Here is a 24,987-nt window from a genome sequence, read left to right on the forward strand (position 1 = left end):
CGTTCCCTGCGGCTGCAGCGCCCCCTCCTCACGCCGGGGCCGGGGCCAGTGCCGGGCTGCGGGATGGCGGCGCGGCCGAGCGCGGGGCGCGCCGTGATGCAATGGCGGCCGCGCTCTACCGCACTGCCGGGAGGAGCCGCCAGCCCCGAAGCGCGGCCGCTGCGGGAGCCGTGCGGGGGCGGGGCGGGGCGGGACCGTGCGGGGCGGCGGGGGTGGCCGGGGGGAGCCCGGGGCTGCGGGGAGCCCCAGTGGGCTGAGGGGAGCCGGGGGCTGAGGAGGACATGGGGCTGAGGCGATCCCTGAGACTGAGGGGGACACGGGGCTGCAGGGAGCCCCTGGGCTGAGGGGAGCCCTGGGCTGAGGGGGACACGGGGCCAAGCGGGGCTGTGCCAAGCCCAGGGCCAAGGAGGAGCCGGGGGGGGCCAGGGGAACCTCAAAGCTAAGGGGCGCAGGCCAAGGCTAACCTTTCTCATCTCTTCCGCAGGGTGATGGGGGGGCGGTCGAGCAGGGCATATAACACCTCTCTGTTTTAAACCCGAGTCTCGTTTCTGGAGAGATTCAGGCTCCTCACCGCTGTGTCGGGGGCCTCCTTCCCACTGAAACCTCACGGGGGGAGCCCAGGTGCTCCCAGCACTTTTGGAGAGCCGCAGCACTGCCACCATGGGCGCTGGGCCACCTGCACTGCGCGAGCCTTGTCTGGAACGGGACAACGGGAATAGTAAGGTACCTTACTGACAGAGTCATGAATCCCAGCATCTCCACACGCACACACAGACGTATGTGTGTGTATATATAGTATGTGTATGTATATATACATATGATGTGTGTACAGTCTCAAAAATGAATAGTTACAGACATTACATACCCAGCAACTTCAATACCACAAATCTTAACAAATCCTTTTTCCGTCACTCCGCCCGAGCAGGTTCGCGGCTCCGCAGGGCGAAGCAGTCAGCGTTCAGGAACCCGAGCAGCAGCAAACGCCGCGCAGCATATACACGGATCCCTCGGATTTAAGTCCCAGATGTGACCGGCCTGTCCCAAATGGGTAGCGCTGCGCTGCCGCGCTCGCGTGGATCCGTTGAACCTCGAGCACCTGCTTGTTCAGCACTTGCCAGAGCAGTGTTTTGAGCTCTGAAAGGGAAAATGACCATGTATATTATTAAAAACAGTGACTAAAATGTGTGTGTTAAGTCAAACATAAAACAAAGAGGACTATTGACGCTTTTTTTTTTTAATTTATGAAAGCATTGGTGGTTTTTTTGAAATAAAGGTGGTTTCATTAAAAGCTCCTCCTGCATGACCACTGTCAAAATAAATACATTCACAGTGGCTATTACATTCATTAGATCCTCAAGAAAAGGACATTTATGTAGCTATGGAATAGGTAGCCAGCTTGCAAATTGAACTAGGACATGACTAGAGAGACTGTTTCAAGTCTTTGGGAATAAATTGCAAGGATTTTTTTCAATATCCTTTGAAATATAATATATTTATTAAAAAAATAACAACCCCAAAAGATCCTATTCTAAAGTACCTCAGGACAGGAAAGAAAACTGATGAAGCAATCTGCACAGCAACAGAAACGGCGCAACAGAAAAATATTAAACCTATAAATCCGAGTTAGCAGTACATTAACCAGTGATTCATTGCCAGTGATGGTTTGTGGGGATCTGTTGCACTTTACCGTAAGATTTCTGAGTATTCGACGCCCATTAGTTCAAGCCCACAACAAATTGTGGTTTCCCTTAACTGTTTTTCTCTCCTCCCCATGCACTCGCACACGCAGTCGCCCCGTTCCCTTTCTTCCATGGGTTTGACTGCACGAAGGCAGGCACAAGGCACCCCGTGGCACGCCCTGCAAGCCAACCATCAGCGGCATCTCCAGGAGGTACGGCACGGCAGAGGTGCCGGTGGGCATTTCATAGCAGCAGTGTAAGCTACGCTAGGGAGCAGCTGAAGCACCCTGACTTGCAGGGCTGTGAGGAGCCAAGGAGCGCACTGACGGGTGGACACCAGATGCTGTCGTAGCTAGAGGAACTCCTGCAGCATCAGGGACCTGTTTTCCCCAGGAAATAAATCCACAGGATCCCACGATGCGGACATTATTTTCATCTTCTCTGAACGCATGCATATAGATGAACACACGCTGTGTGACTAGGCAGCAACGATATTAATTAGCAACTGAGAAGGTAGGAGAAAATGAGATCCTGGGAGAGCCTTTGTTCTGGTACCATTTTAGAAAATGGAAAAATCTGGTGTCTGAAAGAGAGAGACAGAGAGTAACCTAGATTTGATGCAAAAGCAGGTTTGTTGGCTGGGGACAGGATGGCGGGTGCTGGGGAGAAGCCCCAGGAACATGCGCACTGACAGCAGCGCTCAGAGTGGCCTCCACGGGCTGTTGGCAGACCCAGACTAGGGGGTCCTTCCCATGGGTCTGGGCGCAATTCTGGAGGAGCCCCTTTCTCCTCACAACGGCTAGTGCTGGGGAGGAACAACCAGCCTGAAAACGACGTCAGCACGGGTGAGGGCACGGCTGAACCCGTGCTGGCATGCAGCGGCTGAGCCCTTGCACCTGCTGGCAGCACCCATGGGACTCCGCAAGCGGGGTCCAACCCAGCTGCCTCAAGAGGCCTAGGGGAGCTCCGGCGCAGGCAGCAGCACCACGCAGCCCTGCACTGCATGCACCCAAACGCGGGTTAAAGCCCTTCCCGAGGGCTGCCTACGCACACCTCTGCGTGCAGCTCCCACACAAGGTGAAAAACACCCTCGCATCAGCCCCCAGAGCGGGTATTTCTTATTTAGTGAAGTTGTTTTAAGGTGGGAAACCAGGGCAAAAAGTGTTGAGGGCTGGAGAACGACTCCCCTGCTACCCTGCGCTCTCTGTAGTCTCTATCCTAACGCAATTATATTAACTTCCTTTTAGCGTTAGATGATGAAGTCCTAAGCAGATACTTAGGAGGGGCTTTTGTGAGCCCAGTTTCAACCCATTTCAGGCTGGCGGGTGGTGCGTGCCGCATGTGCTCCAAATGGCAGGAACCGCTGCCATGCAACCCCGCGTCAGGAGCCCGGCGCCAGCTCAGCAGTCCCTGCGGCTGGGGCAGGATGGTTTCAAGGCAGGCAGCTCCTCTGGGGCAGGAGTGCTCTGCCGTGAGGCCCAGGCTCGCTGCGGCTGAGCTGCAGAGACGGTACAGAGCCATGGTCAGGGATGGCCAGGAGTCAGGCAGCCCTGCGGACACCAGCACGGCGATTCACAGAAGTGCTTCTCTCTAAATAGTTTGCCATTCAGTTGTAGTTTAGTTTTTCTCCAAAACCAGCCAGTGCCCTTTACACCCCGTAGCTGGCAGCTGGAGGCTGAAGCCATCTCCAAGCCCATGGCAGCGCTATGAGGAGAATGCATCAGCGCTGCACGCACCATGCAATTTTAATGCCCTTTCAGTTTCCAAGGATACAAAAAACGATCAATCAGACGCAATCCCTCGCTGCGGGGCTGGCTGCACAGGAGCTGCCCGAGGCGGCCAGTGCCTGCGCCCCAGCCTGGGAAGGTGCAGCGATCGCAACACGCTGGTGCACCAGAGCACCAGCACCCACAGGCTGCTGCCCCCAGCCCTCGTAGGCTTTATATCCCAGCAGAGCTGCTCATCACCACAGAGATAAACTGCACCCAGATGGAGCCCTGCATGTATATGCTTCTAAACAGGCCAGAGAGCAGTTATATACTGAAACAGTCATAGGCCACACACCAGGGTGATACGAGTGCTGAGAACGGGGCTGGCTAACCACACATAGCAAACAATTTATTAGCTATTTCCCAAAAACATCCCTGTTAAATTAGGCCTGTCCAGGAGATGTGACATGGAGACAGATTACACAGCTGACAGGGACGTGATTGCACTCATGACCTGCTCGCTGATGCGCGCCACTGTAAAACCCAGGACAGAGGGAAGGTATTAAGCGAATTAATGTTTATTATTTATATGATGCCCTCAGTCAGTCAGGGTGGTGCAGACAAGCGTAAAGCCAAGGGCACCACACGGTGCTCAGGAACTGACAGCCCAGCTGACAGCAAGCACTGGGGGCGTAATTTAGGACTTTGTGACGAGGTGACAGCCATAGAGCCTCCAACCGCAGTAGCAGGAAGGAGGCACAGGCAGGGCTGAATGCCAGGAGGCACATGGTGAAGCTTCTGCCCCACCTTGGCTTTTGGCTGGGCTCAGGTGCCTTTTGTAGTGGTGGACTTCTGTGGCAGAACGGCAGCCTCTGTCCCCAGGAAACTTGTCTAACCTCCCACCCCAAATGCCAACCTGTCGGCAAAATGCTTCTAGCAAGCAATGGAGTGATGCACACCAAGGTGGCTCCAAGCATCCTGGTTGGGGTTCCGGGGGTGGCATCCTGCAGAGGTACCACTGATCCCCCAGTGTCACACTGGGATCAAATCAAAAGCAGTAGAGCAGGCACAGGCTCGATAACTCTAGTCATGGCTGAGTGATGCTGGCTGTGCCATTAATGGTCCCCCATTAATATAGGACCGCACTACCTAAACATCTCTCCTACACGAGGTGTCGAGGCTCCTTCTGTAGCCAACAGAGAGAAGCAGAACATCTTTAGAGCTATTTATCCCACTCAGCTTGGTGGGATGAACTGTCCCCACCACCACTGCTCTTCCCCTTGGCTGTAGAAGAATAAAGGGCCCAGCACAGAGCCGCTGCCGACCTCAGACAGCTTGAATTGCCCCATCCCCTGAGCAGGAGGCGCTGCCTCTTCCTGAGGAGCTTAACAATGCCATAGAGACGGGGCTGCAAAGCCAGCCAGGATCCGTGCCGATGGGAGAATGTGGGAGACACACAAATGCAGAGGAACTTTAACCAGAGAGGCCTTTTGAGTCAGTAACAGTGCTCCAGAGCAGCGTTAGCATTTGCTTTGCAACCTGAATGGACAGGGAAGGTTAAACTCTCCTACAGTGTGATCCACATGGGTGGACATGCACAGATAAGTTCGGCCCTGCATCCCTGCAAGTGGCAGAGCCACCCTCTGGTCCCACACAGCACCCACGCGATGTAGCCTCCAGCCCCACCGGCTTGTGCATGGAGCAAGAGTCAGTTTTTGAAGAGATGTAAAACATTTGCAAAACGCTTCCCTGTGACAATAAATTAAACATCAGCTTACTACCATGGGATGGCTTAGACCAGATGCATCTCCCAGTGTCTTATTTCAGATTATGATCACATTAAATTGGCCATGGGTTGGCCAGTCGAAAAAGAGGGGCTCCCATCATTGTATCTGCCTGAGCCTGCCTGAACCCAAGAACAGATCCTCCACTGGGAATATTATGTCCTTGTAGCTGTTCAAGTCTTCCCAGGAAGGGAACAGGATCTGCTTAGAGCAAATAGAAGCCATTACAATCAGGATAAATTAGTAATGGTGAGTGGGAGAGAGAGGAGGAGAGGAAAAGAGGTTATTGTGTTTTTTCTTCCTACAGAGCGGGTGTCTGAGCTACTTACATTGCCAGAAAACAGCTCCCTAGCTTCCCCTCCGAGCCCAGAGCTCAGCCTGCTTGCTTTCAGCTCAAGAGCTACTTTGGATTGCTAATAACTAGCAGGATGGCATTACGGGTTGTTAGATGCATGAAATCTGATTTCTGTTCCTACTGGTAGCATCTCAAGTTTAGCAGCAGCACAGGCAGGCCTGTAGAGTGAGAAAAGGCAAAATATACTTGCATTTGCTCTGTTCAACAACACTAAATAGAGGCCTTTTTACAGAAGCTGCCAACACCTGCTGAGGATTAATTGTGGGGGTCTTTAAGGAGCTGCAGGGGGTAGGACTGTGGCTCTGTGGTGTTGTATATGTTCCATTTTGTAAAATACAGGATGCCAAGTAATTCGCTAAACCCTGACTGCAGTCCTGGGAAAAAAACAGGACAACTGACCAGCAGAAATGCCTTCATTCTCAGGACTCCTTCCTTTCCTCCTAAAACAGTCTATTATAGCAGGGCAGGTTTAGTTAGTTTGGGTCTACAACAGAGGCTGGATTCCCACAGCCCAGAGACAAGTCCAGCCACAGTATGATTTTACAGCATTTTAAAAAGCAAGTATCTGTCTGCTTAAGCAAGCACCTATTTCAGGTCACTTGTAGGGAAATGACTGTGCCACCACCGGCCCCTCTCCAGCAAGAATGCTAACTGGAGCCCTCCGGCACGAACCGCATGTGACCAGCAAACCTGGCAAGCTCAGACCTTGCTCCCCTTTGTGTTCTTCTGCTCCTCCTAGGACGCTGCTGCCTGCTGACATCTTCACCCATCTTCATGCAGATTTTACTATCTGACACGAGGCATTTCAGCTGAGTGAATGGGAAATCAAAGCAAAACCGAAAGGACCTTGGTCCAGGGCTGCTGAACTCCCGTAGGGCCCCTGGAGGAGACATTTCCAGCTCTCCATGCCCATCTCTTTCTCAGAAGAAAGAGATCTCATACAGGCCATTAATAGTAATTTCTCTGTGGGCCTCCTGAAGGCCGATGCTCAGCTTCTGTGCTGCTGTGAGCTGACCCAGCACCCTCCAACCAACCGTGTTCAGAAGGGTGGGAGAAGCTGGCAAACACCCCAAAAATGGGAATGGCCACCCCGGAGTTGCCCGCTCTTGCTCAAACTTCACTGCTACAAATCAGCCATCTCCTGCTCACGGCAGGCCGGGAGCTGGTAATGCCATACCAAAACACACTCAGAGTCCTCCTGTGGCCCCACGAACTTCACCCTGACCCTCACTGGGAGAGCTGCTCCTCCTGGCAGAGCCACCAGCACAAGTAGCCTCCCAAAAAGTGCAGCTCTTGGGAAAAACCAGCTGCTCCTGGCCAACCCCATGGGAAGGGATTTTAGTTTCAAGAGCTTTCCACAGGTCAGTAGGGTCTTGTGCAGTAGCGATGCTGCCGAGAGCGGCGCAGCTCCAGTAACATACCTCACAGCGTCTCTGCAAACGTGCTTTTGCACGGTGCTTTACACTGAGCTTCCCAACCTCTTCCAACAACCTTTGCGAGAGCGCTCAGTGGGACATCTCCTCCCGGGCATCCATTTGAAAAGCAACAGCAGACGACCAGGACACCTGAAGGGTGGAAAGCAGGCAGGTGGAAAAGGAAAAGGATTAAGCCATGAAAGATTAAAGTACAAAACAGCCAACTAAAACAACCAACCAAACCTGGTGCTGAGTATGCTCACTCTTAGTTATCAGAACTGAAGCCTGTTTATTTCAGTTTTTGATACACCAGACAATTCGATATATTTTTTTACTTAATTTAACAAGCCTGCAAAACTACAGCATTTCTTATTTCAGTAGATCATGTCATTACATGGGTTTATTTAGCCAGCATAATTTTCACCCTGAATCTCCACAGTACTTCAAATTTTTTTTTCCTGGCTTGGTGAGGGATAAAGCTGAGCAAATATTAGTAATGGATAATTAATTCAACCATTTCTTTTCCATCTCCTCTGAGACACTCATTCACTGGATGTTGTTCAAGATTCAACACTTATTTCTTTCTCTTCTTTAGTTAGCTTCTAAACTATTTTCAATGGTTTCTGACACCTGTAATATGAACGGTTTTGAATGGACATAGGCCACAGATTGTGTTTGCCTGATGGGGGCAAAAACACTTCTAGACTCTTGCTTTCTCTCTTTTTTTTTTGCCTGTAAGGGTCCTGAGAAAAAGCTGTATAAATAAGGCACAAACTCAAAGGAAGCACATTCACTCTCAAATGCAGAACGCTCATGGAAAGCAGTTGCCCAGCTCTGCTGTAGATACTGAGGTTTCTATTCTATATTGAGAGTGCCTAAAGGTCCTAGCCTGTAGCCTAGCATTTCATGGGCCTGCTCAGTCCCTGGGGCCGCTTCCACATCCAGCAAGAGCTCAGTGACCCCGGCAGCTCCCGCTGCGTCACCGGTACCTGCATACTCGTATTCAGGGAAATGAGAAACTTAAAAACACATTTACTATATGAACAAATGCATGAAGTCGAAGTCTTACCTTCTTACAGAACTTTGCTTAACCCGTTCTACAATGAACTAGCAAATACAGTCAGAAAACTTTCCATCTGTTCCTTCTTTTTTTTACCCGTTACTACCCAACTCATGTTATCATCAGCACCTGCCTCCGGGCCTGAGTCTCTGTTACCTATAGCGTTCACAGACAACAAATGTCAACATTATAAGCCACATACAAACAGGCCGTTAACCTCACAAGCTCCTCCATATGACACTGACAATAAAGTGCTTAAGTCTTTTTCTGATAAAGCCCTTTCTGCGCAGTAAGTGAAACAGATACGGCACAGTAAATTTGACTGCCTCAGACACAGCTGCGCTACAAATGCGCGTGTGGTTTGGCAGCATAATCTTTTACTCTGATGAACTATTAAATGCCAAAGTAAGCTTCTTAAGTTAATCAGGGCTTGATTTAAACAAACAAGCCACCAGAAGATTAACAGAAATCCTCAATGGAATCTGAGCACAAAACCAGTCTGTTCACAAAGTCCCGGGCCAAGTTCATAAAAGCAACTGCACTGGGATGAAACTGGCCCAGTGACACCCTTTTCCCCGCCTTATGGGCATCATTAATGAAAAAGACGATAATTCTCTGAAACACCAACCCAAACATTTCCACCTCCATTGATGCAAACAGTAGTTTTGGCTACATCGTCACAACCATATATGCTAATACTGCTCATCAGGAGGAGGAGGAGGCGGGATGGCTCCATTTTTATGGTGGAGAGAAGTCAGCTGAACCCTTCAGGAAGAGACCCAGACCTGCCCGAGCCGAAGCCTCCGGCGTTACCAACCGCATTTGCAGCCGCAGCAGAAATTCCACCCCGTGGGAGCACCTCGTGGGCTAAGGAAGCACTGGGGGCGAGAGCAGCAGTCCTGTGGGTAACTTCACTGCAACAAGGCACTGCTCCGACGAGCAGGGCTCCTCGTAGTAGTTAAGTTATACGTATGCATAAATATTCACAGGTTCAGCACCTAAACAGGTAAAGATAATAATTTAAAAACTCTCACCTTAGGCCCAATATTGCTATTTTATCCCACAAAGGCAATTAATGACCAAACCTTGGTGAACAAAACATGCCAGGCTGGAGCCCATACGAAGTGTCTTTGGGCTGACATGCTATATATATATATCAGGTCCTTTGTTAGAGAGTATTTATTTAATTCTGTTGCTCTACATACTCTCTCTCAGTGCTTTCAGTACTATGACTGGCACATTTTCAAGTATTACCTTTTTCCAATTGCAAAACCATCTTCTTTCTTTGGGTTTTTTTTTTTTGTTGTTGTTTTCCGTGAAAGCTGCTGATTATCTCCCAACTGTCCTCATTTCATGAAAAAGTCTTGTTATTTTAAGTGTACCTTTTTCCATTCATTTATTTACAACCAACTTTGCTAAGATGAAAATTTACACTGAGCTTGAGATAAAATCAATACATTAAAGACTATCAAAATATTCACAGAGCCAAAATCTAGGGTAGGATAGCTACAAAAAATATTCCTCCATGACATTTCACTTGCCCTTGGGCAAAAATGGTTCATTTTGACACGACAAAGTTTAATGCCGCTTTTGCTTGCTTTTTTGTTACTCAGACTATGCTAAAAATAGGTACGAGGAGACCAGTTGATGACTAAAGAAAAACATTCTATTTAATCACAATATGTACATCCAAAATAGAAATTACAAAGCTGCATTTCAAAACACATTCACGACGCCGCTCTGCCACGGTCAATGTGCCAGATGCACAGTTCTTGCAAGCTACTGGCAAAAAGCAAACTCCAGCCACGGACAACTCGCTGACAGGCATCAGGTGAAAGGAAAACCAGACGGGCAGCAGGGCATGCGGAGGCAGGAGGCCACCCCGGGCACCTGTAGCTCTGCAGCCACCCTTCGCATTCATTCACTCCCTACTTACCTCTCCCACCGGCCCCCAACAGCTCCTGCGTTCCCGTGTGGTTTTGACCTTTCTTCCCTGAGCCGTTGTGCCAGGCTAACACAAGACTTCTTCCTACATCATTATTTCGTATTGAAATGTTTTGCACACATGGCATTTCAAAGTTGCGGTTAGGCCCAATAGCAGTGTAACCACATTTTACATTTGGGCAAGCGCTTTAGTTTATATTGCACTGAAACTGTCCTTTCACAGAGAAACTTGCCTGAGGTCACTGAGGAAGCCTGTGGGAAAGCTAGCAAGACAGCCCCTTGTTGCAAAATCCCACTAGCTGCAGGACCATCACTTCTCTCTTTCATATTAAAGCAGAAAGAAATGAATATATTGAATTCCTCATTGTTATCCTCCTCAGGTAGCTTCATATTCTGCTTCAATTAGTCCTCTCTTTCTTTAGATTCACCTTGGGTCTCAATTTTCCTCACGTTAGAGATGTGTTGTCACCAGTGACAAATGCAAAGCTCCCATTCTCAGACTGTGCTGCCGGTGACTTGGAGCAACTCTACATCAAGTACAAAGTGTACCACTTGCAGGGGAATATGAATAATACCATGCTGCTGCTTTAGTACAACTACATCTCTGCACAGGAAAAAAAAAAAAAAACAGCACAAGAAACAGTAAAAAAATAAAAATATCTATATCTCCTTTTCCTTCTGCCAATATTCCCAGAGCTTAATGGAATGCAAAGATACTGAATATAAATGATTAAATAAAAAGGCAAGTGGAGTTTCTTCTTGGTCAAAATCAAGTATAGCGTCAGTTCGGCATCTTCCATGTCCTCTGTCAGGGAATTAGTACTTAACATTTAACATCTCCAAAGTGCTGTCCATCAATTGCCTTATTAACCTGACACCTGCCAGCCCCGTGGATGCTCTCTGTCACCTCGGTGCAGGAAATTTGCTAATTTTTATGAACACATTCAGCCTTTCCATAGCAGGAATGGTAGGTTATTTCAGCTTTTTCCTCCCTGCCAGTGAGCGCAGTGGCAGCAGTCCCTCAATCCATTCATTGGCAGCCGACATCATCTCCTGCCAAAAGGCCACCTCCTCTTGCGTGGAGTCCATCCAGTCCACAGAGATGCCATAGCTCAAACCTGTAAAGAACAAGGAAATGACAACGTTGGGAGCTACACAAAGAGTTTCTACTGCATGCAGAAATACTCAATGGGGTGTAACAGTTGCAGGCAGTATGTTAACATAAAAGGTGCCGACCTCCCCTCAGCAAGTTGCACCCTAAACACCTCCTGTTCTTCTGCTAATGACCTCCATTTCACACCAGTGTTCAGAATGAAGCCAATGTAAAAGCCACAAAACGCAAGAATCCTAAACGTAACCTGCCAAGGAGACTAATATTGGGCTCAAGCGCTTTCTGCATCTTTTGGAATAGCAAAGGTCTAAAAGGCTTGGGTTTCCCCTTAAAATATTTTCTTGTGGACAGGGTGTGGTATTTGTCAAAATTCTCTTGCTCTACTCTTCATTTGTATAGGAATCAAACATATGATAGCGGATAAGTGTGTACATTAATTCCAAGTCAATTATTCAACCGAATTTTCATGTGCCAACTACTTGTCAACGAGATAAAGGTCTAAATTTGGATCACAGCTTATCTTGGGGCTGGTATTTTACATCTTGCTTATGAGCTTATTCTTGTTGCCACTTCCCACTGAATAGTTCACAACCCTTCTGGTGACATGTTAGAGACTTAAAGCAGAACACACAGCAAATCCAATAAACAGAGGTGCACCTGCAAGGCAGACCTTCCAGCTACTACGAGCCTTTTCCTGATACCCTCAAGGAACAGTTATCCTTTATCGCATCAGTCTGAAATCTTCTGCTTCTGCTTGTCTTTCACCTCTTAGAAAGCCCTCTTGCTTGACAATAGTTTAGAAAACCTTAGATGTCCCACTTACAAAAATACAAGGATGAACATGCTATCTGTCCAAGCCTAGGTATGGGGTACGCTGAAAGCTGGGATAGGATGTTTAGGGAGGCACAAACCTCCATGATGGACAGCTGGACCCTGGGAGATGGTCCCATCTGCTCTTTACAACTGTGGCTTCAAAATATTGGAATTTTCCCAACCTCAAGGGTGGGTAACCCCATTGAAGTAAAACACTTCCAGCTAAGCACAGGTCTAAGTCCTTCTCTGAACTGGAACCTGATGCCACCAACTCCCAGGGACCGTGACCATCTCCCAGTGCAGCAAACGGTACCCCTGCTGAGGTCTTTCAGCACTACTTCATCTAAATAGAAATAAAAAAAAAAAACCAAACCCAACAATAACACCTTAGTCTATCCCCAGACAACTCCATTCTTCCAATCTGTGATTTAATTCCAGCTGATGTACTCTCAGTACTGATGACTCACCAGATCAGCTAGTGTAGCTCACCCTGTTTTTCAATTATTAGTTATTTCTACTACTAAAGCATTTCAAGGGAGGAGGTGATGTGGACAGAGTCACCAGGTGGTGCTGTCCCACATGGCATTCAAGTTGTCTTCTCTGAGCACTCTTCCCTGGGAGGAGTGGCAATATAATGTTGATTTGTAACACAGCCTGTTTTCCTGTAACAGCAGGAAAACTCTCTGATGGATTCAAGGAGATTCTTGAGTTTTGCTAGACCTCAGAGCTGATGTTGGCAGAAAATGTGGGAACAGGGTGTTGCTATCACGGTACCAGGGCCACCCCCCATCCAAGACACAGTGCAAGTACCAAGACTCTCACCAGTTACTGACCCTTCCCATCCCTCGTTTCTCCCCGACAGGAAAATGCTCTGCAACTTCCCATTATACCTTGTGGCTCAGCAATACGGTAACAGTATTCATTTAACGTAAAGGAGATCACTTACCTGTCCCGAGGCCCAGCCTGATCCCTCCAAGGAAATGGTTGGTAAGTTTTTCATGATCCCACACAGTCAGTTCAACACAGGCATCCTTTAGATCCTCTGTGTGAAAGCCGTCGTACACAATAGTGTGATTGAAAACAGGGTTTGTGTCTCTTTTTATGACTCGGGTCTTTTGGTAACTCTTCTTACTGGTGTCTGGCAGCACATAGCTTTGAGAGGAGAAAAAATACAGCGTGTAGTACGGAATGTCACCCGAGATTTGAATTGTTCCTATGAAGTTCCTCAGTCTAAACAAGCCTCAGTTCTCAAGAAAGGAGGAATTGGGTCTCAATGTAAGAAATCTCTGTAGATTTAATAGGAAATGTTCATACTTCCCAGATGAAACTATTTTTTTGCGGGCCAAGAAAATCCATTTTAAAAGCAACCATTTTCAGAAAGGAGGGTACTTGCTTAAAATTTCCTGCTTTTGGCAAATTTTTTCTTGAAAACTAGCGTTTTGCTATAAAAAAATGGACATTACTTTCACATATTTCTATTTTCATAAATTTTCATCACTTAGATGCCTAAGAGGGCATTTCAGAATGGTCAGTTAGGCTTCCTGAGCAGCAAAACTTTCTGCAGGATAACCCTCTAAGTATTTAAAATATACAAAAAACATGGCGAGCAATTCAAAGTCCTGAAAAAATCTTAAAATCCCCTTAAAAATATTTATTTTTCTGGAATATTTGCAGCAGCTTTTCCCATATAACAAGAGAACTGGTGTGGCAGGCTGCAGAAAACACGCACATACTAAATTCTGGAGAAGATCAAAGCAGGATCCAACTGGCTGTATGTCAGTTCTGGTGAGGCCCTAACAAATTCCCAAACTTTGCACATGAGCCCGTACCAAGGCAAAATGCACAACTTCATATGGACACACCGGGCCGAGGTGCAGGGCCCACATATTCCTCTCACTCAGACGTTATTGAGGCAAATCCCTGAGTGAGTCACAGGCAGGGGTTGACCAAAAGCTTTATCATGGCAAGGATTTTCCTAATTTGACCACAAATGGATAACAAGGGCAGTTCTCTCCTACAGAGCCCAGTGCAACATGAAGGCTTTACAGTACGGAAGCACAGCTAGGTGAGCTTAAGAAAAGAGAAGAAAACATACCGCTTTGTGGAGGGACAGACCCAGGATCGAAGCCAATACCATGCTCACGCACTTACCATTTCACAAAGGAGTCAACTCCAGAAGGGCGCAACTGCAGCAGGTCCTTGACGTCTTTCACCCAAATGTGAACTTCGCCAGAAGGAGGATTCTTGGGACCTGCCATTTAGGAGAAGAGAAAAACCGTCACGCCAGTCCTTACAACAGCTAGCAAAATGACAGGCTGCCGCTCCAGGGCCCTGAGGGAGCAGCAACATGACTTCTCTGTGTACTCACTGCCTCGCGAGCTCTGCACCCCTCTGCCTGCGTGCCGCAGCACTATTCCCAGCCCTGTCACGCTTGCAGCCGCAGAGGGCTCCTGACACAGTGTGCTGGTGCTGCTTTGAAACAGGAAAGGAGAGGGAACTGCTGGGCAAACCCAGCCTTGTGCTTGCCCCACGGTAAGAGGGGCTGTGTGTTGCTGCTACCACATCACAGCACCCTGCAGTGCCCACAGTGCTCGTAACAGCTTGAGGCTGTTGAGCCCTTCCTCTTGCCCAATACTCTCCCAGTAAGTCCAGATGTGAAAATTAGATGTAGGCTGCAGATAGTGCTATCAAGCACTGCTGGTTGTGCCTTTGTGTTGATCTCTAAGATCTCACTCTAATGAGATTACTCTTTAACCAGCTCTTAAACAGATGAGGCATTGCAAGTTGCGTGTCTATGTATGGGCAATACTACTTAATGTATGAAACACATTTTACCTAGGCTTCCTGGAGGGACATACTTAATAGACAAATTCATCACTCCTCGATGATCCACACCGTTAACAGCAGAAAGGCTCTGAAATGGAAAGAGTTATGATTGACTAAATGAGGGATGGTGTAAACATAGCAAGGCAAACAGCTTTGGAGCTCAGTGGAGAGGCACAAACAGACAAACTCTGAGTTTGCATGGCTGGGGCAGCCTGTTCTCAGGGCAGCTCCTTTCCTCGTGGCTTTGTTCTCAAACTCAGTCCCTCAGAACCAAAAGCCTGAGGATTCAGAGCAAGGCTGCCCTTCTAGACATGTCCACCTGGACATAATTAAGAGTCTTAGTTCTGAAAAACTAATCTCCTTTATTTTCTGAAAAGGGATCTCAAATCAGACCTCTCTGAACCCAGACACACACAGGAACCTCTACAGGCTTTACAAAATGTGGCACCTGAATATTTACCTCTCAAGGCATGTTCAAGTGCATCACCTGGTACCCTACTGTCTATTTTTAAGGGATGGTCTTTATGTGAGTAGAGAGAGAGACAAAGGCATGTCATAGTTTCTGCTGATTAGTGTCAGACCACATTTATGAAAGTGTTCTACAGATCAGACACCAAGTAAGACCCGAGAAGGCCTGTGTTCAGAGCACTGAATACTGCACTAACGTGTCCAGGGCTTGTGGGTGTTTTACTGCGCTTCCCTAGGTACAGTTCAGGTTGCTCTGCTCCACCACACCACCCAAAATCCTCAGAGGAGTCAGGAAGGACTTCTGCCACCCCTAAAGACTTCAAGATTGGGCTAGAAAGCAGGATTGCAGCTGAGACACACTTACTCGGGGCTTCAGCGGGTACCAGTTGAGTTTCCTGTTGCTCCAGTCCCAGCTGGCCAAGTCTACTTCAATCTCTCCCAAGAAACTGTTACGCCCCAGTGGATCATTGTGCCAAACAGAGAGATTTAATTTTTGGATCAGCAAGACCATTTTCTCTATTTTATACTAGAGGAAGAAAGAGAAGTCAGGTTGTTCAAATTTTTCTTCTGTTTCTTTCGCAACCAGAAATAAACTACTCAAAAGCTTGAATAAGCTCTTACTGAGACACTCAAACCCACTCTACTGGCCTTGCTCTCAACATCTCTTTTTTTTGCCCTGCAGCAATACTGCTACCCTGACAAAGCTTTTCTGCTGAGCACAGGGAAACCTAGTGTGCTGTGCATCACAGGGCAAACCCAATATTCTTTCAAGAGTTATTAACACAGGCCTGGGCATTGATAAATAATCCTCTATGCTTTAATGAGTGAGATCTCATAATGAAGACCTTTCTTACTAGTCCCACACCTCGTGCACCAGGGAAGGGAAGAACACCCCTTGCTCTGGATGAAGACAGCACAGGATGCAGTTCCCTATCTCATCCAAAGATGACTGTGAGGTTTTAACAGAGAAATCTTGGGTGCCACACAGATGGGTGCAGAGAAACCTTTAACACCTCTGCCCTCACAAACCCAAGGGAAGAGCAGCGCAGCATTGACAGGAGGCAGGTGAAGATGCCTGGCCAAGGAGGCAGGACCTTTCCAGACCTGCTGTGGTATGGGTACCTGCTACAACACAGGTTTTCAGAGCATGTATTTGTTCTTACCCGTAACACCTCGTTGTAAATGGGATTCACTGTCTTCTTCTTCACCGATGTTTTCCTCTTACCCATTCTAGCTTTGTCTGGGAGCAGGTAAGTTTTAACGTACCTGGAAAAGAAAACAAACTCCAGATGGGTATTGTTCCATATCACCAAGATCTAATAAGCGGACAACACTTGTGAACAGTGACATGGAAACAAAAGACCTGGAGCTGACTCTCTGAAGGCAAAACTGATTAAGAGACTTCCTAGGATATTAACTTGGCTTGCATGTGAAGTTATAAATCTCACTGGAGGTGGATGGATGCCACCAACATTCAGAACAGGCAGCTGCCTAGGCAATATGGGAAGCCAGCAAGGCCACATATCCAGCTTCTGAAATGCCCATAACTACAGCATCTCTGTGCATTCAAAATCAGGGTGAAATTAGAGAGGAAGAAAGAGGTGGAACATCTTTTAAGTCTCTCTCTCAGGGTTCAAATCCAAGCTTCTTTTCATCATCTTTCGAACTAGAGATAACTAACCTCTGTACAGCTGCCACTGTGCCCCTAACAGCACTTCTTTATGGACTTTCTTTTCATCTAGACAGGTATGTGTCTGCATCACCGGAGTTATTACCGAAGTGTATTCACCATGGGGAGATCAAGGTTCACATGGACACAGAGAGAACACATTCCAGTGATAATAGGAACTGTCTTTGTAGTGATCAAAGCTTTCTCAATGTATTCAAATTTAAGTCTGTGGCAACATATTTACTGATGCGAATGGCTCCAGAACCATCAGCTAGGAAAGTCCCAGCAGTAAGCATGCACCAGAAGTCTGAAGGATGGAAGAAACCATGACAGTTGAAAAAAGAATACATAAGAAAAAAAAAACCCTACAGAAAACAAAATTCAGCAACATAGAAGTCACAGGGCACCAAAGCATCACTCACGGGTCAGATCTGCCTTTCTTCTCATCCACGACAGCCAAGTCCTTGCACTGGGACACATGAACCTGGAACTCCCGGTTCTTCTCGTCATAGTCTAGAGCAAACTCCACGGTTCCTTGGGCATCCACGCTCCCAAAATCACCGCTGTAGACACTGAGCACACTGCCACTCACCTGCCAGGTGGAAGAGCAAGGTCAGTGCCAGTGAAATAGGCACCCTCCTGACTTGGTTTCTGGACAAAGTCAATAGTCTGGAACGTGCATTCCCAGAGAAATAATCTGCAATTTCTGTCCTTGTGTGGTATTGTGTCCTTGACACACAAACAGTACACATACACATCTATGCTCAAGCAAGCAAGGGCTGGGGAACCCAAATAAGGGTCTCACAAGGATGTGCTATCCTAGACCAGGACCTAGAAGCACTATTCTCCTGAATGCTCAATAAATGCAGAAGATTTTTAACCCCTAAATCCCAAAACTTTGGGAAACAGAGTCAAAAATTACAGGCCACACAAGTCTCTTCCCTTTCCCTATGCTTACAATACAAACAGCTGCTATCCTGACCCAGCCTCATCACTAAGAAAGAAATATATTGAGAGAACTTGAACTACTTGTATATAAACTATTTCTGGTACATATAGTCACACAATTGTCAATCAATTTTTAAAGTGGGCTAGTAAGAATCATATCAGACTATAAATATAGGAAAAACTATTACTATCTTGTCGCTTGCTCACAATGTGCGTGGAGCTGTACAAAACAGAAATAGGTATAACCCCTGTCCCGAAGAGCCACTGTCCCACCAGAGACAGCCTGTGTGCATCTACCTGCCACAAAGGCACAGCAAAATGGCGTTTCTACAGGTATAAACCGGGAGCAAGGCATCCAAGAGTCACTTGCTTTCCCAGAACAAACTGCATTTGCCCATAGGCCTTGGGGTTTTATTTTTTCAAGGCTTTGTCTTTCACGGGTAGAAAGTGATGAAGCAGAAACAAAACACAGCTCCAGAAAGATGAGAGAATTTTCTATTGCATCAATCCCTCATGATTCCTGACAGGATAACATAAAAGCTAATGCCATTTACAAAGCAAATAATTAACCCTCTTGGCACTTCTCTGTGGTACAGTCATGAACATTTATCAAAAAACTTTTCTAGTAATTAACCCCATTCTTCTCTGTCTTCCCCTTCTTCCTTTGGTTCTGAACGCCATTCTGTTCCAACCTACAAGAACCCACTAAACATCTCCTTCAGTCCTTGGAGCTGCATGTACCATCCCATCAGGATACTCACCCCAGCAGAGAATCCTGAGAGAGATTTTCAAGAACACCTGTGTGACTTGGACACAAAAGGCTCATTTATCACTCCCAGACTCTCCAGACTAGGAGGAGGACTCATGCCCCAAAGTCCTAGGGTTTTTTTAACATATTTATCTACATTCATGACCTCTCCCTACTAGCTTTGCTTCACATATATTCTTTAAATCTCACATATGCTCCTTGGAGATGTCTATAATACCAATACAGCAAATTCAAGCACATCTAAGCAGCTCCCCACAAAACACTGTCTCTAAGGAATCTGTTTAAAAATGGTCAACTAAACACCCTCAGTTCTTTTCAGCTTTCCTTAGAAGTTGAAGCTCTACATCACGCTTTTGCTGTCCAACTCTGAGTTCCCTCGAATTTGCTGTCGAAGTGAAGGACAAGCTTGCAGAGGGCACCCGTCTGCAGTCCCAGCTCTCTCAGAGCCGAACCACAAACATGTCACTAATAGCTGTGTGCCTCATTTCCCCACCCAGAAAAAGGCCACCCCTCTCTCCTGCACACTGCCAGGCTTCAGAGCATCCGCACTTGGGAGAGGGGGCTATCGTTTGCTGTGAATTTGTCTAACAATGACCCAGTTGCTCTCTAACGTGAGATGGTACCTGGAGACACTCCTTTAATGCAAGCAAGTAATTAACCATCACCATTCTTTTAATAATGTACCCTGCAGAAACCAACAGGATACTCTGGAGGCCACATCACCAGTATCAGCCAAAATGCAGTGTCACCGCATCCGACTGAGAAAACCCACCTAGCAAGATGTACGCGTTAAATACCTACCGAGGAGACAGATGCCATGTCGGACGAGTGGCTGCCAATGCTAGGCGTCTTTTTGTGCTTGTTAAACTGGAAGCTGATTTCCGACGCCGTGTCTGATTCAGTCTGCTCAGAAAATAACAAGCACCTTTAAGCTCTGCCGTATAAGCACTTTGCAACACTACAGAGAAAAACCAATAGCTCAGCAGAGTCCCATTAAGCAGCGATCAGGTTAGGAGAGTGGAGGAGAGTGCAGGGAGTCTCCCCAGAGGCATTCCCTCTGACCGGCAGTGAACGTCATCATTAACTGCCTCCAAACAGAGCTGCATGCAACTGCCTGGGCTCCTGGGAAGGGCACGGAATAGCATGGTTTGAGACAGAGGGAAACACTAAGACTCTTCCAGGATAGAAGGATTGGTCTTGGTTCTGGGGGCTTTTTTCTTAAGGCTTTTCTCATTTACTTACAACATAACCAAGGCACGCTTTAGAGCAAGTACTGACAGTGTCCAGGAGAAACATTCTCATGAAAGCGACTGCCCTTCAGGGGATGCTGTGAACATTATTCCAGCCATTTCTGGCAGCTCGCCTACCTCAGACAACAGGAGAGGAGAGGATCTGCTCAGCTCTTTGACTCTTTCAGGTTCAAGAAACTGATGGGGTATCAAATGAGGTTTATTGTACGCTGTAGGTACAAACAAAAAAAGGCATCAAGATATCTTGTCAGAGTCAGGAAAATACACGAAAGTCACATTTTTTTAAGGGCACAAGGAAGGAGGAAAGCTTGCCCCACCTCTGTCGTCTGCCATTGAAGCTGACCCTCCCCAAGACAAAAACTGCTAGCTAACATCCTAAAGCTATTTTCAATATGTTTTCATTCAATGTGTGGGTGTGTACAAACTCCCTCTAGCGACTGATTTAATGTGTATCTTGTTTGTACCACTTTCTCTGTAGATTTAATTTGGACTAAAATCATACAGATCTGCCTCCTTGTCAAAGAAACCAAACACGCTCACGTTTTCATCTTGTAGCATATTGCCCTGTAGAAAAGAGCTGTGAAATATTTATACTTATAATTTCACCATTGCATATACCTCTCAAATACTCTGCTAGACAAAGAAGTGGACAACAGCCTGATATATAAAAGAAAAAATTCAGAAAGCTTCATCTCAACTTAAAAAGATGGTTACTGGACTTCTTAAATGTCTAAATATAACCTATTTGTTTTATCTTTATCTTTTCTCAATAACCCCCTTGAAGATGGCTACCTTCATCCCAGAAGGATTTGTTTTCAGAAGATATTTGTGCATAAACATGCATGCACATATATACACTTGTTTAGCATGTTAGTCATGATGATACGTTCTTCAGTGCTCAAAATGCCCAACAGCTTCTTTGGAATTTTCATTTTATGTGATTTACCTTTTATAAGATTTACCATGCATTTGATATTTACTGGTTTTATTCCCAAACATGAGCAAAGCATTAAATCTAGCTGTCTCCACAGTCTACTTGTTATACTGCAAACACCGAAGTGTAAGTCTGTAGAGGAGGGTTTCTGAGGATGATATTTGTGGCTCTAAATAAGCTTTAATAAGGGGAGGCTAAAATCATGGCTGTCTATGTGACAACCACTGAGCAGCAACGCATCGGGGCCCAGAAGCTTCGAGCCACCGCGCTGTACAACATACGTTGCTGCACCATACGACGGGGCATGTGCTCGGCACGAGGCTACCGGATGAGGTGGGCACAGTCACAGGGCGATGGGATGCAGCGCATCCCACCCGCAGGCTGCCTTCGACACAGCCCCGAAGGGGACCCTCCTCCCTCTCATAACGAGGGGTTGGGCTCACTTAAACAGGCTTGATCGTTTTCTCTAGGCGGATTTACCCTTCCTCAGGCACTGCCTTCCCAGCCTTCTCACCTCAGTCCTGGAAGCTTTGGACTTTTCATTTTGCTTTTAGTTGTCCTCTTGAGCTTGCCAGTTTTCACCTTTTGGGGACTTTTATTGGCTTTCTCGGCCGCAGATGCTGCTGCTGCCTTCCTTCAGGGCCCCTTCCTTGGCTGCTGCTTTCTTGGGCTTCTTGGTGGCACAGACATGTTTCTTGGCCATGGGCTTCTTCAGGTTCGCTGCTGCTTCCTTGGTTGCCTTCTCCTTAGCTTGTCTTGGTTTCTCATGGAAAAAACTGCTACCATAAAGTATGTCCCAGGTGGTAGCTAAGGAGATCAGGCCAGCAAGCGGGGGCTGCTCTGGGTCAGGTGAGAGGCCCAGGCTGGGCACTGCAAGCCCAGTAAGCGTGTGACAGGAGCCTGCGGCATGGCTCGCACGCTGGATGCAAGCTCTGGCACCTCCGATTAATCCACTGTGCAGGCTGCCATGCAGCTCCCACAGTACTCGGTGAGGGAAGAGGAGAGACGGGTACAAGCTTCTTGCCAACCCTTTGAAGCCCTTGTGTTTTTTGCCAAAGACACTGAGCAACATGCCATCAATCTAGCTGCAATTTCCTGGCTCTGAATTAAATTTTAGGCACTGTAAGCTCTCTAATTTGATGATGAAACAATATATCACTTTCCTTGCCTGGTACATGCACAGAAGCACCAGGGATGCAGAACCTGGGCATAATGTATTACCTTCAGGGAATGTAAACCAAAAAGGAGAAAGAAAGATGTTACTCACTCTCTGTGGTTGTGTAAATGTTCACCATGCTCTTTGCAAGATTAATGCTATTTGCTCGGGCCAATGCCTGAGCCGCAGGAGAATGATCCCCATCTTCCTCTGGAATACATGAAAAGCCAAATCAACATGGTAAATAAATAAACACAAATGGGCAGTGTGTCAACAAGCACGTGCGTGTGTGTCTCTCTCTCCCCCGGCTTGTTCACTCTGCTTAGAGCACATTGCAGTTACATTACACAGGGCTGCTTTCAAATCATCAGCATGCATTAATGTCTCTCCCTGAGAAACTCTTCACACTGTGATGGGAAATGTAAACCCTAGATTAACCCAGTCCCTAAAACGGACCAGCACTCGCAAAGAGCTTCCAGTGAAACACAGCCATCTGCTAATATCATCCTGAAAAGAATGTAATAATAAGGCATAAAACCTGAGAAATATAAGAATGATCTGGTATAGAAAGGAAATATTTATGTTTATCTAAAGTACAATTCAGAATTTTCATATAAATGCTATAAGAGGTAGGAAATAAGCCAAGAAACACACAGTTAAAAATTAAAATCAGATGAGTCTATGGAGAATCCTCTCAAATAGGTCTCACCAAGGTACATGAGGACAGAAAATTCGGAAAAAGAGGATGGCAAGCTCTCTTCCTAGGTCTTTGCTTGGCAGAGAGCAGAGCTGTGGGCAATCAGAGCCCACATGTAAAAGGAATTGCAATTAACAATAAATTTGGCTCATATTAACACTACACTACAAGAGCACGTCAAATCCAGAGAGACTGAGAGAGTGGTGATACTGCTGACACCATCATGGTTGAGAAGACAGTATCAGAACCCAGAAAGATCAGATTCCTTGTTCAGCCCACTTATTGCAGTTTAATATCCAAATTCACCTGTGGATTCCCAAAAGAACCAAAATGTCATTTAAACAGTGACAGCCAGTGGCTATATCAAGGTAACCTAACAGCCCATGTATTTGTTAAACACACTGCTTCATGATTTACTTCTTCTGTTTGTGTCAGATTTATCTCTACCACCACAAAGAATTCCTCCAGCCCCACATTTGACGAAAGTACAGTCTTCCCAATAATAAATATATTGTGTGAAATTATAAATATATTGAGTGAAATAAAGTAAGTTCCTGTGACCTGTTGTAGGTAGCGCTAAAGAAATGGAGGGCTGTCCCGAGCTGAGGGGCTTGCAGTTAAGGCACGAGGGCTGGCAGCGGGGAGGAGGAAGGCAAGGGAACAACACGGCACTGCCCCCTTTTACACTTACACCATGCTACACAAGATTTATTTCCAGAGCTGTTTGCTAAACACATTCCACACATGCTAACGCCGCACAAACTGCAATACAGGAAAAATGTACAAATGAAGAAAATATGCAAAATGCAGAGGGGCTAGGGAAGAAAGCAGGCTTAGGGATGATTCTCTATTGGGATTTCACAGGGTGCAGTTACAGCCCTCAGTACCTGAGTAAACAGCTGAGTCCATTCCCTGAACGGCTTCTCTCTCTCTGGCTGGTTCACTGGGTGTTTGCTTGTCTGAAGACTCACACTTTTTTTCCTCAGGAAGCTCTCCACTTATTTCCATGTTGTCTTGAGTGCCCAAATCAGATCCTTCCTCTTTCTCGTCATCATTTTCACCATCTGTAAGCACAGGCTCGATCAGTATCTGCACCCTGCTCGCCAGGGAATTTGCTGTGCGCTTGCATTCTGCTGCCACGATAAACTCGTCTGTAGGCGTCTCTGGCTCAAACGTGCTGCCAGACACTTCTTTGGTAGGCGACTCGATTTTGAGGGAAGGTGCTCGCACAGGCAATCTGGATTTCTTGGAGCAGTGCTGTGCCGCCTTCTCTTCCTCTGGCACTGGAGGCTTCCCATTGCTTTCACTCAGGGAGTTATTTCTTGTAACTAGGCTGCCTTTGCTCTTGGCGTATGTGGATCTAGGAATGATGGAAACCGAGCCCTTCCTTGCAGGTGCTATGTAGCTTTGTTCTTCCTCGCTGGAAGACAAGGCTATTGTCCTTTTGTAGGGGGTTCTTGTTTTGGTGAAGACGCCAGGTTTTTCTTCGCTGTTCTGGTCTTGCCCAGACTGTACAGAGAACGAGCGGCACAGCTTGAACTGCCTACCGTCTGCCTCCACCCAGCTTGGGTCCTCCAGCACGTTTCCCCCCGTCACAGAGTCTGCTCCCTTCTCCCAGAAGTTCTTCAAGTTCTTGAAATGTTCACGATCGAGGCCAATATCCTCCTCTTTGTTACTCATTGATGAGATTGTATAGTTCATGCCTTGCTTCACAACCTGGCTGCTTTCCCTCTCTGTGGTCAGTGGTTTGGGGCTTGTCAGCAGCTTTCTATTTGTGAGGCTGTTCTCTGCTGGCCCCACGTGATGCACAGCCTGCTCAGACCTGAGGAAAGTTCTGCTTGGTTTCCTCTTAACTGGTATCTTGCTGGGAACGTTAGTTTCTTCGGGTGGAGTTTTTGCCCCTGCTGTGGTGCCAGTGGCCCCATCAAGAGCTTCTTGAGCTGCACAGCTGGACTGAGGCACAGCATCCTCTGAAAGCTTGGTGGACAATGGAGATAATCCATGACCTACAACAACAACAAATGCTCACAGCCTGTCCTACCACATCACATTGTATTTCCCTGGAAGGTCTGGGCTGCAGCTTCTCAAAGGGAAGCCAGTTTTCAGACGCCACCAATATGTTCCTAATTATTCCCCATTTTGAGACTCCAGCGAGCCTTCTTCCACCTGAAGAAAGCCCTGAAAACCCCAGCCCTTCTCTCTGCAACAGGACATGGAAAAAAGTCTACTGAGCTCAAAATTGTTGCTGTGAGTTGGGGATCTGTTTGCAGCTTTGCTTTCCGTTTGACAGCTTTCCTACTGGCTTTTTGCTATGTACCAAAAATACACTATACATTCAAGGCAGGAAAGAGAAGGTAACTTGGATCTGTGGGTTAAGGAGTTGTGAGCCAAGCGCTCAGT

General features: G+C 47.0%; 1 protein-coding gene and 2 long non-coding RNA genes across 7 annotated transcripts in view; 1 reads left to right on the top strand and 2 right to left on the bottom strand.

The window, feature by feature from the left end:
- The first annotated feature begins 506 nt into the window (after window positions 1–506).
- Window positions 507–1,303, top strand: LOC142063432 (uncharacterized). Its single transcript, XR_012662763.1, has 2 exons — window positions 507–723; window positions 926–1,303. It is a non-coding gene; the product is annotated as an uncharacterized LOC142063432 (long non-coding RNA).
- Window positions 1,031–9,000, bottom strand: LOC142063433 (uncharacterized). Its single transcript, XR_012662764.1, has 3 exons — window positions 8,820–9,000; window positions 6,949–7,092; window positions 1,031–1,134 (listed from the first exon to the last, which is right to left on the bottom strand). It is a non-coding gene; the product is annotated as an uncharacterized LOC142063433 (long non-coding RNA).
- A 646-nt stretch (window positions 9,001–9,646) lies between these two features.
- LOC142063429 (synaptotagmin-like protein 2) overlaps window positions 9,647–24,987 on the bottom strand; it is a 38,365-nt gene continuing 23,024 nt past the window's right edge. For 4 of the 5 annotated variants that reach the window (XM_075107199.1, XM_075107195.1, XM_075107196.1 and 1 more), the window contains exons 7-17: window positions 23,475–24,593; window positions 22,002–22,100; window positions 19,918–20,009; window positions 19,352–19,453; window positions 17,256–17,425; window positions 16,328–16,430; window positions 15,529–15,690; window positions 14,706–14,784; window positions 14,022–14,121; window positions 12,817–13,022; window positions 9,647–11,064 (exon numbers count right to left, since the gene is read on the bottom strand). In XM_075107199.1, coding sequence (XP_074963300.1) covers window positions 10,919–11,064; window positions 12,817–13,022; window positions 14,022–14,121; window positions 14,706–14,784; window positions 15,529–15,690; window positions 16,328–16,430; window positions 17,256–17,425; window positions 19,352–19,453; window positions 19,918–20,009; window positions 22,002–22,100; window positions 23,475–24,593 — 2,378 coding nt within the window. In that variant the 3' untranslated portion in view covers window positions 9,647–10,918. Of the gene's footprint in view, window positions 11,065–12,816; window positions 13,023–14,021; window positions 14,122–14,705; window positions 14,785–15,528; window positions 15,691–16,327; window positions 16,431–17,255; window positions 17,426–19,351; window positions 19,454–19,917; window positions 20,010–21,248; window positions 22,101–23,474; window positions 24,594–24,987 lie in introns of those variants that run through there. The other variant, XM_075107200.1, reaches the window with a different exon arrangement.

This window comes from Phalacrocorax aristotelis, chromosome 11, assembly GCF_949628215.1.
Source record: "Phalacrocorax aristotelis chromosome 11, bGulAri2.1, whole genome shotgun sequence".
Taxonomy (NCBI): Eukaryota; Metazoa; Chordata; class Aves; order Suliformes; family Phalacrocoracidae; genus Phalacrocorax; species Phalacrocorax aristotelis.